Source organism: Ranitomeya imitator, chromosome 1 (genome assembly GCF_032444005.1).
Source record: "Ranitomeya imitator isolate aRanImi1 chromosome 1, aRanImi1.pri, whole genome shotgun sequence".
NCBI classification, from domain to species: Eukaryota; Metazoa; Chordata; class Amphibia; order Anura; family Dendrobatidae; genus Ranitomeya; species Ranitomeya imitator.
This window is the reverse complement of record NC_091282.1, coordinates 733,735,058-733,755,287: the sequence shown is the minus strand read 5'-3', so window position 1 is coordinate 733,755,287 and position 20,230 is coordinate 733,735,058. Positions and strand designations below refer to the sequence as shown.

The 20,230-nt window shown below is 43.8% G+C and overlaps 1 protein-coding gene across 1 annotated transcript in view; it reads right to left on the bottom strand.

Moving 5' to 3' along the window:
- LRRC9 (leucine rich repeat containing 9) overlaps positions 1 to 20,230 on the bottom strand; it is a 188,371-nt gene that overhangs the window by 105,918 nt on the left and 62,223 nt on the right. Inside the window, exons 13-16 of the mRNA XM_069733499.1 lie at positions 14,210 to 14,336; positions 12,258 to 12,404; positions 10,163 to 10,284; positions 5,861 to 6,043 (exon numbers count right to left, since the gene is read on the bottom strand). Of these exons, the coding sequence (XP_069589600.1) occupies positions 5,861 to 6,043; positions 10,163 to 10,284; positions 12,258 to 12,404; positions 14,210 to 14,336 (579 nt within the window). The remainder of the gene's footprint in view (positions 1 to 5,860; positions 6,044 to 10,162; positions 10,285 to 12,257; positions 12,405 to 14,209; positions 14,337 to 20,230) is intronic.

Here is a 20,230-nt window from a genome sequence, read left to right as displayed (position 1 = left end):
TCAGGATTTCCTTTGCATTGCACAGGTGATGCAATTATTACCTGGGCAAGACTAAGGAAATCCTGAAAACATGACATGTTGGTGGGCCTTGAGGACTGGAGTTGGGGACCCCTGATCTATAGCACTGATCTATGTGAAGCACTGCATTCCTTCCACTTTTAGCGCCATCTGTCCCTCCAGTTTCTTAGTATTACTAATCATAATCATAGGTTATTGCTTGCCTGGCTTTAGAAGCAGCTAGAACGTAGATATGCACTGCAGTAACAAACATAGACAAATTTATACATCAAATATATATTTTTTTTTAAATCACATTTAACCCCTTCATGACCCAGCCTATTTTGACCTTAAAGACCTTGCCGTTTTTTGCAATTCTGACCAGTGTCCCTTTATGAGGTAATAACTCAGGAACGCTTCAACGGATCCTAGCGGTTCTGAGATTGTTTTTTCGTGACATATTGGGCTTCATGTTAGTGGTAAATTTAGGTCAATAAATTCTGCGTTTATTTGTGATAAAAACGGAAATTTGGCGAAAATTTTGAAAATTTCGCAATTTTCACATTTTGAATTTTTATTCTGTTAAACCAGAGAGATATGTGACACAAAATAGTTAATAAATAACATTTCCCACATGTTTACTTTACATCAGCACAATTTTGGAAACAAAATTTTTTTTTGTTAGGAAGTTATAAGGGTTAAAATTTGACCAGCGATTTGTCATTTTTACAACGAAATTTACAAAACCATTTTTTTTAGGGACCACCTCACATTTGAAGTCAGTTTGAGGGGTCTATATGGCTGAAAATACCCAAAAGTGACACCATTCTAAAAACTGCACCCCTCAAGGTACTCAAAACCACATTCAAGAAGTTTATTAACCCTTCAGGTGCTTCACAGCAGCAGAAGCAACATGGAAGGAAAAAATGAACATTTAACTTTTTAGTCACAAAAATTATCTTTTAGCAACAATTTTTTTATTTTCCCAATGGTAAAAGGAGAAACTGAACCACGAAAGTTGTTGTCCAATTTGTCCTGAGTACGCTGATACCTCATATGTGGGGGTAAACCACTGTTTGGGCGCACGGCAGGGCTTGGAAGGGAAGGAGCGCCATTTGACTTTTTGAATCAAAAATTGGCTCCACTCTTTAGCGGACACCATGTCACGTTTGGAGAGCCCCCGTGTGCCTAAAAATTGGAGCTCCCCCACAAGTGACCCCATTTTGGAAACTAGACGCCCCAAGGAACTTATCTAGATGCATAGTGAGCACTTTGAACCCCCAGGTGCTTCACAAATTAATCCGTAAAAATGAAAAAGTACTTTTTTTTCACAAAAAAATTCTTTTAGCCTCAATTTTTTCATTTTCACATGGGCAACAGGATAAAATGGATCCTAAAATGTGTTGGGCAATTTCTCCTGAGTACACCAATACCTCACATGTGGGGGTAAACCACTGTTTGGGCACATGGTAAGGCTCGGAAGGGAAGGAGCGCCATTTGACTTTTTGAATGAAAAATTATTTCCATCGTTAGCGGACACCATGTCGCGTTTGGAGAGCTCCTGTGTGCCTAAACATTGGCGCTCCCCCACAAGTGACCCCATTTTGGAAACTAGACCCCCCAAGGAACTTATTTAGATGCCTAGTGAGCACTTTAAACCCTCAGGTGCTTCACAAATTGATCTGTAAAAATGAAAAAGTACTTTTTTTTCACAAAAAAATTATTTTCGCCTCAATTTTTTCATTTTCACATGGGCAGTAGGGTAAAATGGATCATAAAATTTGTTGGGCAATTTCTCCCGAGTACGTCGATACCTCATATGTGGGGGTAAACCACTGTTTGGGCACTCGGCAGGGCTCGGAAGGGAAGGCGCGCCATTTGACTTTTTGAATGGAAAATTAGCTCCAATTGTTAGCGGACACCATGTCGCGTTTGGAGAGCCCCTGTGTGCCTAAACATTGGAGCTCCCCCACAAGTGACCCCATTTTGGAAACTAGACCCCCCAAGGAACTTATCTAGATACATATTGAGCACTTTAAACCCCCAGGTGCTTCACAGAAGTTTATAACGCAGAGCCATGAATAAAAAATAATTTTTCTTTCCTCAAAAATGATTTTTTAGCCTGGAATTTACTATTTTGCCAAGGATAATACGAGAAATTGGACCCCAAATATTGTTGTCCTGTTTGTCCTGAGTACGCAGATACCCAATATGTGGGGGTAAACCACTGTTTGGGCGCACGGCAGGGCTCGGAAGGGATGGCACGCCATTTGGCTTTTTAAATGGAAAATTAGCTCCAATCATTAGCGGACACCATGTCACGTTTGGAGAGCCCCTGTGTGCCTAAACATTGGAGATCCCCCAGAAATGACACCATTTTGGAAACTAGACCCCCAAAGGAACTAATCTAGATGTGTGGTGAGGACTTTGAACCCCCAAGTGCTTCACAGAAGTTTATAACGCAGAGCCATGAAAATAAAATAAAAAATTATTTTCTCAAAAATGATATTTTAGCCTGCAATTTTTTATTTTCCCAAGGGTAACAGGAGAAATTTGACCCCAAAAGTTGTTGTCCAGTTTCTCCTGAGTACGCTGATACCCCATATGTGGGGGTAAATCACTGTTTGGGCACATGCCGGGGCTCGGAAGTGAAGTAGTGACGTTTTGAAATGCAGACTTTGATGGAATGCTCTGTGGGCGTCACGTTGCGTTTGCAGAGCCCCTGATGTGGCTTAACAGTAGAAACCCCCCACAAGTGACCCCATTTTGGAAACTAGACCCCCAAAGGAACTTATCTAGATGTGTGGTGAGCACTTTGAACCCCCAAGTGCTTCATAGAAGTTTATAATGCAGAGCCGTGAAAATAATAAATAAGTTTTCTTTCCTCAAAAATAATTATTTAGCCCAGAATTTTTTATTTTCCCAAGGGTTACAGAAGAAACTGGACCCCAAAAGTTGTTGTCCAGTTTCTCCTGAGTACGCTGATACCCCATATGTGGGGGTAAACCACTGTTTGGGCACATGCCGAGGCTCGGAAGTGAAGTAGTGACGTTTTGAAATGCAGACTTTGATGGAATGCTCTGTGGGCGTCACGTTGCGTTTGCAGAGCCCCTGATGTGGCTTACCAGTAGAAACCCCCCACAAGTGACCGCATTTTGGAAACTAGACCCCGAAAGGAACTTATCTAGATGTGTGGTGAGCACTTTGAACCCCCAAGTGCTTCATAGAAGTTTATAATGCAGAGCCGTGAAAATAATAAATACGTTTTCTTTCCTCAAAAATAATTATTTAGCCCAGAATTTTTTATTTTCCCAAGGGTTACAGGAGAAATTGGACCCCAAAAGTTGTTGTCCAGTTTCTCCTGAGTACGCTGATACCCCATGAGTGGGGGTAAACCACTGTTTGGGCACACGTCGGGGCTCAGAAGGGAAGTAGTGACTTTTGAAATGCAGACTTTGATGGAATGGTCTGCGGGTGTCACGTTGCGTTTGCAGAGCCCCTGGTGTGCCTAAACAGTAGAAACCCCCACAAGTGACCCCATTTTAGAAATTAGACCCCCCAAGGAACTTATCTAGATATGTGGTGAGCACTTTGAACCCCCAAGTGCTTCACAGACGTTTACAACGCAGAGCCGTGAAAATAAAAAATCATTTTTCTTTCCTCAAAAATTATGTTTTAGCAAGCATTTTTTTTGATTCACAAGGGTAACAGGAGAAATTGGACCCCAGTAATTGTTGCGCAGTTTGTCCTGAGTATGCTGGTACCCCATATGTGGGGGTAAACCACTGTTTGGGCACACGTCAGGGCTCGGAAGTGAGGGAGCACCATTTGACTTTTTGAATACGAGATTGGCTGGAATCAATGGTGGCGCCATGTTGCGTTTGGAGACCCCTGATGTGGTAACCCCTCAATTCTACCTCCAACACTAACCCCAACACACCCCTAACCCTAATCCCAACTGTAGCCATAACCCTAAACACAACCCTAACCGCAACACACCCCTAACCACAACCCTAACCCCAACACACCCCTAACCATAACCACAACCCTAATTCCAACCCTAACCCTAAGGCTATGTGCCCACGTTGCGGATTCGTGTGAGATATTTTCGCACCATTTTTGAAAAATCCGCGGGTAAAAGGCACTGCGTTTTACCTGCGGATTTTCCGCGGATTTCCAGTGTTTTTTGTGCGGATTTCACCTGCGGATTCCTATTGAGGAACAGGTGTAAAACGCTGCGGAATCCGCACAAAGAATTGACATGCTGCGGAAAATACAACACAGCGTTTCCGCGTGGTATTTTCTGCACCATGGGCACAGCGGATTTGGTTTCCATATGTTTACATGGTACTGTAAACCTGATGGAACACTGCTGCGAATCCGCAGCCAAATCCGCACCGTGTGCACATAGCCTAATTCTAAAGGTATGTGCACACGCTGCGGAAAACGCTGCGGATCCGCAGCAGTTTCCCATGAGTTTACAGTTCAATGTAAACCTACGGGAAACAAAAATCGCTGTGCCCATGCTGCGGAAAAACTGCACGGAAACGCAGCGGTTTACATTCCGCAGCATGTCACTTCTTTGTGCGGATTCCGCAGCGGTTTTACAACTGCTCAAATAGAAAATCGCAGTTGTAAAACCGCAGTGAAATGCGCAGAAAAACCGCGGTAAATCCGCCATATATCCGCAGCGGTTTAGCACTGCGGATTTATCAAATCCGCAGCGGAAAAATCCGCAGAGGACCAGAATACGTGTGCACATACCGAAACCCTAACCCTAGCCCTAACCCTACCCCTACCCCTAGCCCTAACCCTAACCCTACCCCTAACCCTACCCCTAACCCTACCCCTACCCCTAACCCTAGCCCTACCCCTATTCTAACATTAGTGGAAAAAAAAAATTTCTTTATTTTTTTATTGTCCCTACCTATGGGGATGACAAAGGGGGGGGTCATTTATTATTTTTTTTATTTTGATCACTGAGATATAATCTATCTCAGTGATCAAAATGCACTTTGGAACGAATCTGCCGGCCGGCAGATTCGGCGGGCGCACTGCGCATGCACCCGCCATTTTGGAAGATGGCGGCGCCCAGGGAGAAGACGGACGGGACCCCGGCTGGATCGGTAAGTATGATGGGGTGGGGGGGGACCACGGGGGGGGGGATCGGAGCACGGGGGGGAATCGGAGTGCGGGAGGGGTGGAACGGAGCACGGGGGGCGTGGAACGGAGCACGGGGGGGCTGGAATGGAGCACGGGGGGTGGAACGGAGCACCGGGGGGGGGTGGATCGGAGTGCAGGGGGGGTGATTGGAGCACGGGGGGGTGATTGGAGCACGGGGGGAGCGGACAAGAGCACGGGGGGGAGCGGAGCACTGGACGGAGGGGAGCCGGAGCAGTGTACCGGCCAGATCGGAGGGCTGGGGGGGCGATCGGAGGGGTGGGGTGGGGGCACACTAGTATTTCCAGCCATGGCCGATGATATTTCAGCATCGGCCATGGCTGGATTGTAATATTTCACCCGTTATAATGGGTGAAATATTACAAATCGCTCTGATTGGCAGTTTCACTTTCAACAGCCAATCAGAGCGATCGTAGCCACGAGGGGGTGAAGCCACCCCCCCTGGGCTAAACTACCACTCCCCCTGTCCCTGCAGATCGGGTGAAATGGGAGTTAACCCTTTCACCCGGCCTGCAGGGACGCGATCTTTCCATGACGCCGCATAGGCGTCATGGGTCGGAATGGCACCGACTTTCATGACGCCTACGTGGCGTCAAAGGTCGGGAAGGGGTTAAAGAGCTTTATGTGTTATTTACGGTGTTCATCCTTCCATATCCTGGCCGCTGAGCTTTGCAATACTTACTGTAATTTGACTATACGTATTGGCCTTTCCAACGGAAAGAATGGTCCCTTCATCCAGAGTAATTATTTTGGGCCTGGGTTTAATAACTGGTTCAATAGAAATAACTTCCTCATCTAATTTCATTTCATCTGAGAATTCTCCAGCTGTAACACTGGAAAGGCTGCAAGTCACTTCGTACATTTCCTACCAAAACATAGAAGAGTAAAAAAAAAAACGTTATTGAATGTACATGATAATGGCTTTGGATATTTCATCAAATACATGTTATATCACATATCACAAATATAAAGAGAGAAGTGAAAACCCAGTTTATTTTCATGCATTTTTTCTCCAGAAGTCACTCGTAGGTGATACTGAGCATTCAGCATCACATGAGCGTCCCAGCCTGGCAGCGGATTCAATGGCGGGAGCCGACAGAATCAAATCGACCACGGCTGGAAGCTGTAACACACTTGCAATGTTATGGAAGATTTTTTTTTGTTTAACCAAATATAGGAGTAGATGCAAAAGAGATGAGAAATAAATACATTTTATTACAAGTTCTTTTCAATTCCATTTCCAGATTTGGCTAAAAGTAAGGGTGCTTTCATATTGCGTTCTGTATCCCCGTCGGGTATATGTCCGAAGTCCACAGCAAAATGGCAGAGCTCACGTTCGCTCTGCTGTCACTGATACAGTCCATGACCTTGTTGACGCATATATCCAGACCCAGTTTTGCAGGGGATTTTGGATAAATACCCCGATAGGGACACAGAATGCAATGTGAAAGCACTACATCAAAAACTGAAGTTGTAAATCCGGTCTAAAAAGCCAATCTCAGACAAGTGTATTACAGTCTCTTTTCTGCATCTTGTGTTGTTTACACAAGTCCCGACCCAAGAGCATTGTAAGGATGTGTGAAATTTCACGTGTAGTTGGCCTTAATGTGAGCGTCCACCATTGATCAGGCCCACAATTATGCACTAATGAATATGTATTTTTAGCCCTCACATCTCCAAATCCCTAGATACAATTGGATAGAGCACAAAGAAAACATGTTGGACACCTGTCACCACCACTAGAGGGAGCTTAAGAGCTAGCTGCATACTATTCATAGCACAAAGACCCGACGCTGCACGAAGAGGAGCCGCCGCCCCACAGCACAGCAACCACGCAGCACAAAAAGGAGCAGCCGCCGCTGCTCCCCAGCACAGAGACCCCACGCTGCAGCTACAATGAGGTAATGGGGGATACTCCACTCACACTTTCCTGTGAGACGCTCCCTCTTCGTCATCAGGACCACTCCCCCCCACCCACCATATACACATTGGTGTCTGCACCCGGCGTACAAGACGACACCCGGCATATAAGACGACCCCCGACTTTTAAGAAGATTTTCAGGGGTTAAAAAGTCATCTTATGCGCCGGAAAATACGGTACATAAATTGTATTGCATATTTTAACAAATATTTACTAGGTTAGAGTAGAGTAGGGCCCGGCCAAAAGAGTCTACCTTGTTGTTGTGGCAGATTAAAAATACTTTTGGCCAAAACAAAAGCTGCTGGCTATGGTAATGGGAACTGTTAATGTGTGATTGGTGGGAAGTGAAGTTTTTCTAAAAGAGTGGTGGGACTGTGGACAGTTTGAGGAGTGGAGGCGGGGTTGGGGTGGAGTCTGGGCAGAGTCTCAAGGGGGCCAAAAAAATTTGCAAGTATGGGGCCCCAAAATTCCGAGTGGAAGCCCTGCCGATACCCTATATGTAGGGAAAAGCCACTCTTTGGGTGTATGGCAGGGCTCAGAAGGGAGGGAGCACAATTTGACTTTTACTTTTTGAATGGAATCAATGGTGGTGCCATGTCGCGTTTGGAGACCCCCTGATGTACCTAAACAGTGGAACCCCCAATTCTAACTCAAACCCTAACCCCAACATACCCCTAACCCTAATTCCAACCATAACCATAAGCCTAACCAAACCTAACCCTAATCCCAACTCTAACTGTAATCCCAAACATAACCATAACCCTAACCCTACCTTAACTTTAGCCCAACCCTAACTCTAGCCTCAACCCTAACCCTAACTTTAGCCCAACCCTAACTTTTGCCCAACTCCAACCCTAAGTTTAGCCCAACCCAAACCCTAACTTTAGCCCAACCCTAACTTTAGTCCAACTCTAACCCTAACTTTAGCCCAATCCAAAGCCTAACTTTAGCCCAACCCCAACCCTAACTTTAGCCCAACCCTAACCCTAGCTTAACCCTAACCCTAATGGAAAAATGGGAATACATTTCTTCATTTTATTAATTTTACCTAACTTAAGTGGGTGATAAAGTGGGATTTGATTTACTTTTTTTTTTTTTTTTTTTTTATTTTTTAAATTGATCACTGTGATAGACCCTATGAACCAATAGGAAAAATTTCCTATTGTTGCCGGCCGGCAGATCTTGGTGGGCGCACTGTGCACGCGCCAGCCATTTTCTCCCGGAAGAAGACGCCGGCAGCCCTGGAAACTTCATGTGGAATTGCAGGGACAATGGAGGTAGTGGGGGGGATTGGAGAGCCCTATTGCGCTCTCCTCTGATGTGCGAGGAGAGAGAGAAATTAAATGCAAAATCTGACTTTTTTTCTTCTTTTTTTTTTTTTTACGGTCGCCGTTATACCGTTAATAACGGCGGGCCCCCCGGTAGCCGAGACCCCAGAGAAATTCTGACTCTGGGGGGTGCTATACACTTATTTCTCAGCGCAGTTAAAAAGTGGCACTGAGGCGTAAGTACCCTTAACTGCCGTCGTTAAAGGAGTTTCGGCTGTCGTTAAGGGGTTAATATAAATGTTTATGGCACTGAACAGGATATTATACTTTGATGAATCAGACTTTCATGGAAGCGACAATACCAAGTATGATGTCTTCTTTCTTATTTTTTTTTTTGATAATTTTTTACAATTATGGGATGGGAAAAACTTTGTCAACAGACTATAACACTTTTGCTAATTTCCCAATAAACTATAGTACTAACGTCATGCCACAGTAGGACAGTTTTCCCGTCCTAACAAATGTAAAAAAATTATAACAAGCAAATAAATAAAAGAGAAGAGAAAAAAGGTAGGACTCAATAGGCCCCTCAGCTGTCATCACAACACCATCATGGGAGGGTGGCAATGGGGTTTACAGCAGGAACGTGCTTTGCTTCACCCCTTTAAAGCTGCAGTCACTATTGTCAGTGACATCTAAGGTGTTTAACAGCAGAGATTAGAGGTAGCACACATCACTGCAGTTCCATTCAGGTGCTAGCTGTGTAACCCAGTCGTTATACATTGGGAGCTGACATATGTTTACAGGGAGGGATTAAATCTGTGTTAATGCAGTGTGTTTTGCAGTTCTGTATAAATAAATTAACACTGACCGCTCCCAAGAATGTATTAAAAAATTATTCATCACATAATGTGGCTCCCCAGATAATGCCATCTATATATATAATTGTCTAAGGATTTTTCCGTCTGTCTGTCTTTCTGTCTGTCCTGGAAATCCCGCCAGGCCTCGACCAATCAGCGACAGGCACGGTATCGACGTAGAAATCCCGCGTCTCTGATTGGTCGAGGCCGCCAGGCCTCGACCAATCAGCGACGGGCACAGCGACGATGATGTCATAAAGGACGTAGACATCCCGCGTCTGATTGGTTAGAGGCTGCCAGGCCTCGACCAATCAGCAACGGGCACAGCGACGATGATGTCATAAAGGACGTAGAAATCCCACGTTTCTGATTCAGCGACAGGCACAGTATCGACGTAGATGTCATAATGGTTGCCATGGCGACGATGATGTCATAAAGGTTGCCTCGACCAATCAGCGACGGGCACAGTCTGACGCGAATTCTGGAATCATCATTGTCCATATACTATGGGGACATGCATATTTTAGAATACCCGATGCGTTAGAATCGGGCCACAATCTAGTCAAATGTATAGATGTGGATCTCATCAAAGGGGCCTGCATCTTCCTCCAAAATGGGGCCCTGTCACTGCAGGCAACAGAGAGATGGTCAAAATTCTAAGACAAATGAAAGAAAATTCTGACCACATCTCCATTTACAGCAGTCCTTGTTAGGCCCCCATTTTTTGAGATTGACACAGGTAACGATGTTGTGACTTGCTATACATCCTGTAGACATGGAAAAATCTTCAAGATGGCAATATAGTGAACACTACTGATAGAGGTTTTATTTTCACAAAAAAATAGAAGCGTATTATAATTATCTCTATGAGAATGACATACTGTGTATTAAATGTACAAATGCATGGAAGGGGAGGAATGAAGAGCGAACATTACCTGTGAGATATATTCATACTCCACAAAGTACTCTGGCACGACCATTTCAGTGTCAAACACAAACCACTCGCACCGGCGGAGGTTGCAGTCACAGCTTTCATGATCCATGGAAGAACAAGATTCTGAAAGCGTAAAAAAAAAATGCAGGTTAATCTTAGTTTCATCTCTCCAAAGAATGCTTTTCCAGAACTGGGCATCTTTAGATTTTTTTGGCAAAGTCTAATCTGGCCTTTCTATATTTAAGGCTGATTAATGATTTGCACCTTGTAGTGAACCCTCGGTATTTTCTCTCATGAAGTCTACTCCTTAAGGGAGTTTTAGACACTTAAACACCTACTTCCTGGAGAGTGTTCTTCACTTGGGTGGATGTTGTGAAGCGATTTTTGTTTACCATGCAAAGAAATCTGCGATTATGCACCAGTGTTGTGCTCAGTAAACATCAAAATGTTTTTGAGTTGCCAAGCTCAACAGTGCACTTTTCTTTTTTGCAGAATGTACCAAACTGGTGATTTGTCCACTTCTAACATTTCTGCTCTCTCTGATGGATTTCTTCTTTTTTTCTAAGCCTAATGACAGTCTGTTTCTCTTCAATTAAGAGCTCCTAAGACCGCATGTTGTAAGTTCACAGCAACAGCTTCCAAGTACAAATGCCCCACCTGGAATCAGCTCCAGACCTTTTACCTGCTTCACTGATGATAGATTAACCAGGTAATAGTCCATGCAGTCCATTTAAAATCTTTTAAGATAATTATCCAATTACTTTTAAAAAGAGGAATCTACATATTAAAGAGCTGTAATTCCTAAACCCTTACTCCAATTAGGATATCAATACACTCAAATTCAAGATGAAAGTCTTTAAGCCCATATTTATTACATAAATGTATTCTAAATATGTTTTGGTAAACAGATATTATATTTTACCCTGCTCCTGCTAAGTGCATAGAATTTGTATTGTATGGGTTTCCTCCTGCACAGCAAAAATATACTAAGAAGTCATCTCGCTTTCTAAGAAATTGCCCTAGTGTCTGTCTATTAAAGAGAAAGTAAATATGAGCTCTGATGAGGACAGGGAGAGACGTGAATGGTGCTAATCTCTGTACAGTATATGCAGAATATGTCGGCATGAGGCAGTGACAGGTGTTATACGCCAAGGACGCAATGTGTCCCCCAGGATGCCCATATTAAGACCGCTGGAGTGCTTTGCAGTCACAGCTAAAGCTGTGATTGCAGTGCAAAATAAATGTAAGTATGGTCTTGGACAAGCTATTTGCCCAAGGCAGAATTAAGAAAACCTGGCATGGGCTTTTATTTTTGGAGCGATCTACAGGATGATAGTGGGTTCCTCCCTCCAGGCCACGTCTTACAAGAGGCCCATGGCCACAGATTCCATTTTAAAAATCCTGCAGCAGAGAGTTGGGTGTGTCAGTCTTGGTTTGCAAACTACAGAGCAGGTGGCTCTGCAAAGCTTCAGCCAGCGTGAAGTAACACGGAGCCAAAAGGCATGGTACCCCTCAGCGTACATGGCGGTGCAGTCGCCCACGGTAACAGTTCTCGGACACGGACTGTCTTGTTTCCCGGCTGCGAACCGGAAGATACCGTGTGCTATTTATTTTGTGAGTTTACTTTGAACTTTCCTGGGTCACTGCCTCATCGCTGCACAGTGTGAACACCGGTGACCTACAGTTGGCTATGTAAGCAATGGAAAATAGGTAAGATTATCCACTGTAGAGATGGGATAATCGATATGCAAGACTCTGGTTCATCGGACAGGTGAGTTACTCTGTGATCACTGTGCGCGAGGCCTGCAAATATCCTCTTTTGATCAGCCAGGTCTGGCTCAACACCATCACTGCCCTGATATACATTCTATTTACAAAAATGCTGCCAGCTGCAGTCAGTAAGGATTGCTTTAAGCTCAAATAGTGCCCCCTGCCCTCTATATAGAAATCTGTGGGCCACTATCAGAACGGCCAATGCAAAACTACTTACTGTGTCATTCTAAAAAACAAATTAGTCTGAGTTACAAGGTACAGTCATTATTGCAGCATCTATAAAGTGTTTTAATACATTTTTATCCAATTAATGTAAAACTCACCATCTTCTACAGAACACGGAGTGCTGCCGCTCACCCTCAGAGGTCTAAAGACTGATATAGCATCTGGATAATTTGCAGGATTAATAGGCAGTAACTCTTGTGCTTGAACACTCTGGCCAAGAAACACTTTAGAGATGATAAGTTTACCTAAGGTTAAAAAAAAAAGAAAAAAATGGCTGAGTTTTATAAAAAAAAAAAATACTAAAATACAATTATGGTGTGTACGTGTCCCATTTATGTTAAGTGCAAGTAGCAGGAGGCCTAATCAACAACTATACTGAATAGGTGGGTTCTACAGTAATATCCTCCCAATATCACTGGAAAGATTGGATACATTTTGGTGAGGGTATGTGTAATTTTCACAATTGTTAAATCCCATCTACATCATTGCTACTGCAGAACACAGATGATTTCCTGCCTGGAAAATCTGCTGCATTCACTCCTGTAGGAACGTACTGTACCCATATCTCAGATTGCTGCCTCTAGATAGAAGAGAGGCCCACAAACCTCTTACCTTCCAGCATCCCAGGTGCTGCTTTTGATTAGTCAGGGCTGGCATCATCTGTTCCTCTATTAACACAGATACCATCATGCCAGCCCTGGCTAATCAAAAGCTGCGACGGGGACGCCGAAAGGCAGGAGATTCATGCGCCTCCCTTTTTTGCCGCCAGGTCCAACTGACCTGGACCGGAGTCCCAAGAATTGATCCACTCACCTCTACTAGACAGTCAAAAAAGCTCCCAATTCATCAATTGGGTCATGATAAATTTGATGGCACTTTAGACTGTCTAGTCTGAGTTTACATCTGCTATTAATTGGCTTACTGATCCAATAACCTGCGCCCAAATTTTGGTGCATGTTGCATTTCAACCTATGCTCTGTTGCAAATGTGTCTTGGCTGGGCCACACTCTGCTCCCTTCCCCTATTGCTGCTGCCCTTTACTGTGCTCCACGTCTGGTTTTACACGTGACCCGGCATGTGTCACGTTACATTATTTCCTTAGGTCCAGTTGGACATACTAGTGTCTGAGTGTTAAGATAGTATTGTGCTCTGCTGTTTGTTTGGACCCTGTTTGTTCAGACTTCTGTGATTCTGCATGTGTCACATAGGGCCCAACTTGTCAACCCATCACTTGCAGCAAGCTCTATGAAATTACATTTAGAGACTAATCACTATGCTGCATGTATCTCTGCAAACTCTGGTAATATTGACTTGCTAGTTAACCCTTTGCAGGTTACCCTATCGTTGGTTGTGAACATCACAAACTGCTATTAGAGATTCTACCAACTACCTCTGCCCGCTGCTTCAGACCAGCCATTTTTATCCTTGTCATCTGCCCTCCTGGTTCTGTGTCTTCCAGTGTATCCTGCCTCACCTGTTTGTCTGCTGAACAGATGTCCGTGTCCTACTGTTTCACGTGCCTCATAGCCTGTTGTACCAACACTGAGACCGTATGTCTATCCTGACATACAGCTTTGTGAATCCAGCTCACCAGGTGAGCCTAACATACTCCCTTTCCGTTGAGTACCAGTTATTTTTTATTTTTTTTATTTTATTGCACGCTTAGGACATACGTAAGTTACCCCCAAAAAATGTTTGCAAACCACTTTACATTTCCCCCATTGTGTGGAAATCATTGTAAATGTTTTATACTAGCTTGGATGCAGAGTAATATATCTCCATAATGGTGATAACAGTGAGGTTGGAAAATTAGAGATGACAGCATATGTTTGGTTTCGAGGAAATGCTGAAAGTATTATTCTGTCTAGAATAACATGTTCATTGAACCAAGCAGTTGTGTCACCCTCCGCTCGTCCCCGGATTATTCCCTAAGTGATTACATGGAATGCGATTCATTCACTGTATCCATTAGTCAGGCAAATCCCCACACTGGATCTGTCTGTCATCTATCATTTCGTGTATCATTTATGCGCTCTTGTAATTAGTTTACCGTGTTTAAAAAGTCCTGGATCATAATGATCTGTCTCCTGGTTTGTTTCTTGCTCCAATTTAGAAGTCTCATACAATCCTAAACTGTTGGAGAGAAGAACAGCTTCTTCTTGTTCCTGATCATACAACTGTGGAAAACACATAATGACATGGCAAGGATGAAGACAATGGTGAATGAAATGTATTATGGTTAAGGCAAGACACAGAGTTTGTCACAATTCTGCAGCTTTTCTACTAATTACATTAATTAGGATATAACGAACTCTTATGGCTCTGGCCAGGGGCCTTTCGCTGCCTGCCTAAATAGAGAAAAAGAAAAAAGGGATCCGCTCTGCCGGGCCTGGCTGACATCTTTTTCAGAAGCGGTGGAAGGTTCAGAGTGACAGCTCTCGCTGTGAACACTGAACCGAAACCAGTTATGGTCCTTGCACTTTCAGGAGATCGGATAAAAAGTAAATCAAGATGATTGGATCTCTGCAAAATATCCTAAGGAAACCTTAAAAAAATATTAGGAAATGTTCTACTTCCTTGTGATAAGCGCACATCTTCCTTCTAATTAACCTCTTTTCTCAACAGCAATTTTCATTTTTGAGCTTTGGTTTCTTCCTTCCCTTCTTCAAAGAGTCAAAAACATATTTATTTTTCCATTGACATAGCCATATAGGGGATTCATTTATTTAGTTTGTGTTGCTATTTTCTTAACTCTTTTTTTGTATTTTTCCATCAACAGAACTCTATTATTAGGGCATGCTTTTTGGCGGTGAGGGGATATTTTTATTAATACCATTTTGGTACATACAATGTTTTAGTCACTTTTTTTCCTTGGTCGTTTCATTGGGGGATACAGGAGACCATGGGTGTACGCTGCTGCCGCCAGGAGGCTGACACTAAGAATTACAACGAAGAAAAAAAAAGTAATTTCCTTCCCAGCAAGCTACACGCGCCTACTGGCATCCAAACTATTCAGCTTAGCTTAGGGTCACAAAGGAAAAAGCCACAAGTCTGAATCTCCAGACCATTTTCTGCCAAAAGTTGTATTTTTAATTTTCAAATTTGTTTTTTTTCTTTATTAATTGATGGTGCAGGGTTGGTGAAAGAGCCACAATGTCCTCCTTCCCATAAACATGGAACTCAAGTCAATTCAGCTTGCCCTAACACATTGGCAGGATCAGCCGTTGGGTCTCCCAGTTCAGGTTTAGTGCGACAATGTCATCGCCATGACCTACATCAACGAACAAGGAGGAAATCTGTGTCATCAAGCAATGTCAGAGGTCTCTCTGATCCCTGACTGGGCAGAACTAAGAATCCCAGCTGTGTCAACAGTCCATATACCAGTAGTGGACAACAGGGTCGCAGACTTCCTAAATCAAGAGGGAATAACCATGGGACAGTGGTCCCCACATCTAACAGTTTTCAGGCATATCTGTCTTCAGTGGGGCATCCAGAATGTCGAACTGATGGCATCCATTCACAATCACAAGGTTCAGCGATTTGTGTCCAGAGTTTATGATCCTCTAACAATTGCATACGACGCCCTAGGGTTTCCTTGGTCCCAGTTCTCCCTTCTTTATCCATTCCCACCACTGCCTCTGCTACCCAGGCTTCAGAAGATCAGGTGCCCTTCATCTTCGTGGCTCTGGACAGGCCCAGAAGATCATGGTACGTGGAAATAATCAGCCTTATAGATATTCTGTGCAGGCTTCTGGACCACCCAAATCTTCTCTTTCAAGGTCCCTTCTTTTACCCAAATTTCCGTCTGCTCAATTTAATGGCATGGCTGTTGAAGAAGTCAGACCTCGAGTCTGGTGAGCCTTCAGCTCACTCAAGGCCAGTAAATTCTTTTAGAAGGATTTGGCTTCCAGACCGCAAGTCAAGACATTTCTTCAGTGTGTGGAACACTCTGTTCCTCCTTACTGGCCTTCTTTGGACCCCTGGGACCTTAATCTGGCTCTCAGGACTTCGCAGAGTCATCTTTTCTAGCCAGTCCACAGCATTTCCCCACTCTGGCTTTCGAAGCGGGGGTTCCTGATCGCCATCAGGCGAGTTTATGAACTATGTGCCCTGTCCTGTTGCTCTCCTTTACTTACCCTTCACCTGGACAAGGTGGTGTTGCATCTAGTGCCTTCATTGCTTCTCAACTTGGTTTATTCCTTCCATCTTAGAGATCGCTCTTCCTTGTCTTTGCCCTTCTCCTTCTAATCTTGTGCAGAAATCATTACAGTGTTTGGACCTGGTCCGAGCTGTACTTCACTACTTAAAGGTGACCGCTTCCTTCAGAGATTAAGATTCCCTACTCATCATTCCAGATGGACCTCGCCAAAGTCTTTCTGCCTCAAAGGCGACCATGGCCCACTGGATTCGTTCTGCTACCCTGGAAGCTTATTTAGCCAAGAACAAATCACCCCCGTCGTGGGTGAAGGCTAATTCCACTCAAGCTCCAGTCACGCCTTTTCAAAATTTTACAGGGTCCATACCTTCGCTTTGGCGGATGCAAGTCTGGGCAGAAAGGTGCTACAGGCGGCATTTGCTCAGGTTACCTTATGAGGGAATTGCCATAATCATTTTTACACATTATTATTTCCCACTCTAGGGACTGCTTTGGGCTGTCCCATGGTCCCGAGTCCCCTAATGAAAAGACTGAGAAAAAGAGTATTCTTATATTTACTGTAGAATCTCTTTCTCGTAGTCTTCACTGGGGGACACAGCACCTGCCCCTTTGATCATGTTGACCCTTTGGCAGTGTATGTCTATATGAATAATGAATTGTCTTTTCTGCTTCTCCTACTACTTTTCTCACCAACTAAATAGCTTTGTTGTCAGAAGGCAGGTATGGCCTGCAGGGGAGGAACAGACATTTCCTGTTAGGCGCCTGGCGGCGGCGGCAGCAGCAGCATACATCCGCAGTCTCCTGTGTCCCCCAATGAAGCGACCAAGAGATTTTACGGTAAGTACAAAAATCCTCTTATGGCATTTTTTGGAGGGTGTGTTGACTGAAAAACAGCAATTATGACGTTTATTCTTTGCTTGATGGTGTTTACCATATGTGATCAGATGGCGCCAAAACTGCCGTCCTAGGACAATGCAGAACGGAGTTATGATCTTTCATAGGTTTTGGAGTTTGCAGCTGCAGAGGCAAGAGAGGGAGATTTAGGTTCAGCACAGAGGGAAGGAGGGGAGTGACCAAAAGGGGATAAAAGCTAGTGTATTGCCCTGTGGTCCCTCTCTCTCGGTTATGAATGTGGTCCACTTCGGAACTGGGGGCCGCATCGAGTAAGACCTCTTTCACACATCCGTTTTTAGCTGTCAGGCACAATCTGGCTAATTTTGATAAAAACTGATCCATTGCAAATTGTGAAAAACTGATGCGACGGATCCATTTTTCTGCTGGATCCGACTTTTTTTTTTTTTTTTTAACCTGGGGATAGAGTTTGGACTTCCTGTTTCGGGGAGGAGAGAGAGGGAGAGAAGGAGGGAGAGAGGAAGAGAGATTTTTCCAGAATGGAAAATGCATAATTTCTTTAAAAAAAATGGAATTGGTCGCTGGACAGGGGTGGATTAAGGGTAGCCAGGGCCCCGGGCTGTTCACACACTGTGGGCCCCCCCGGTCATGTGACGGGGGTCACGTGACGGGGGTCACGTGATGGGGGTCACGTGACGGGGGTCACGTGACGGGGGTCACGTGACGGGGGTCACGTGACGGGGGTCATGATATACCCGAACCAGATTATTCCAGAAAAAGGGCTGGGCCCTACTCTACTGTAACCTAGGAAATATTTGTTAAAATCTGCAATACAATTTGGGTATATCTTGAACAATAATATCACATACAAGGAACAAATACCACCGCACCATGACCAGACCACAAATTACAACCACAGTGATCGAATAATAGCACATACAAGGGACAAATACCACCGCACCATTTCCAGACCACATATTACCATACCTCCCAACTTTTGAAGTTGGGAAAGAGGGACAAAGTTTGCGGCGCGCGTTGCGCGCCGCAGCAAATTTTAGGACACACCTCTGACCACACTCATTCACTAAAACACCTATGTACATGTCCTAACTAAGGGCCATAATACTAAATCATAAACACCTACAAATAATGGCAACGCCAGAAAGAACCATATCATAAAAAGATATAACTTTATTGGACATAATACAGAAAAAATATATTAAAATACAAAGGATAGTTATCCTGCACCTGACCTGGTAACTATGTATACAATGTAACTTTGTTGTCACTTGTTATATGCTATCTTAACTACTCACAGGACCCCTGTCGGCCTTTACTGGTGTATGTTTTGGCTTAAATTTCCCATATGTATACAGGCCTATTAGACATAAGGTCTCTTTTACTTTGTTTCCAACTTGTTGTATCTTTGTATTTGTTGTATGACAGGTCAGCTGTGGTTTATACACCGACTCTTTCCAGGCGTTATCCACCTTTTCTTTTCCTGTTTATGTGACCCTCACCTGCAGTATACCTTTGTATTTTAATATATTTTTTCTGTATTATGTCCAATAAAGTTATATCTTTTTATGATATGGTTCTTTCTGGCGTTGCCATTATTTGTAGGTGTTTATCACACTCATTCACTAGTCACACCCATATCCATGTCTCAACCACACCCATTTAGCACTGCTGATCACACTGTTCATAAAGAATAATTATAAAAAAAAAAATATGGCCACACAATGCTCGATACTGTATAATGGCCACACAGTGCTCCATACTGTATAACGACCCCACATGACCACATGATGCTCAATACTGTATAATGGCCACACATGATGTTCAATACTGTATAATGACCCCACATGATGCTCAATACTGTATAATGGCCACACATGATGCTCCATACTGTATAATGGCCACACATGATGCTCCATACTGTATAATGGCCCCACGTGATGCTCAATACTGTATAATGACCCCACGTGATGCTCAATACTGTATAATGGCCCCACATGATGCTCAATACTGTATAATGACCCCACATGATGCTCAATACTGTATAATGGCCACACATGATGCTCAATACTGTATAATGACCCCACATGATGCTCAATACTGTATAATGGCCCCACATGATGCTCCATACTGTATAATGGCCCCACATGATGCTCAATACTGTATAATGGCCCCACGTGATGCTCAATACTGTATAAGTGCCCCACATGATGCTCAATACTGTATAATGACCCCACATGATGCTCAATACTGTATAATGGCCCCACATGATGCTCAATACTGTATAATGACCCCACATGATGCTCAATACTGTATAATGGCCCCACATGATGCTCCATACTGTATAATGGCCCCACATGATGCTCAATACTGTATAATGGCCCCACGTGATGCTCAATACTGTATAAGTGCCCCACATGATGCTCAATACTGTATAATGACCCCACATGATGCTCAATACTGTATAATGGCCCCACATGATGCTCAATACTGTATAATGACCCCACATGATGCTCAATACTGTATAATGGCCCCACATGATGCTCAATACTGTATAATGACCCCACATGATGCTCAATACTGTATAATGGCCACACATGATGCTCCATACTGTATAATAGCCGCACATGATGCGCCATACTGTATAATGACCGCACGTGATGCTCCATACTGTATAATGGCCACACATGATGCTCCATACTGTATAATGGCCACACATGATGCTCCATACTGTATAATAGCCGCACATGATGCTCCATACTGTATAATGACCGCACATGATGCTCCATACTGTATAATGGCCACACATGATGCTCCATACTGTATAATGACCGCACATGATGCTCAATACTGTATAATGACCCCACATGATGCTCAATACTGTATAATGGCCCCACATGATGCTCAATACTGTATAATGACCCCACATGATGCTCAATACTGTATAATGGCCCCACATGATGCTCAATACTGTATAATGACCCCACATGATGCTCAATACTGTATAATGGCCACACATGATGCTCCATACTGTATAATGACCGC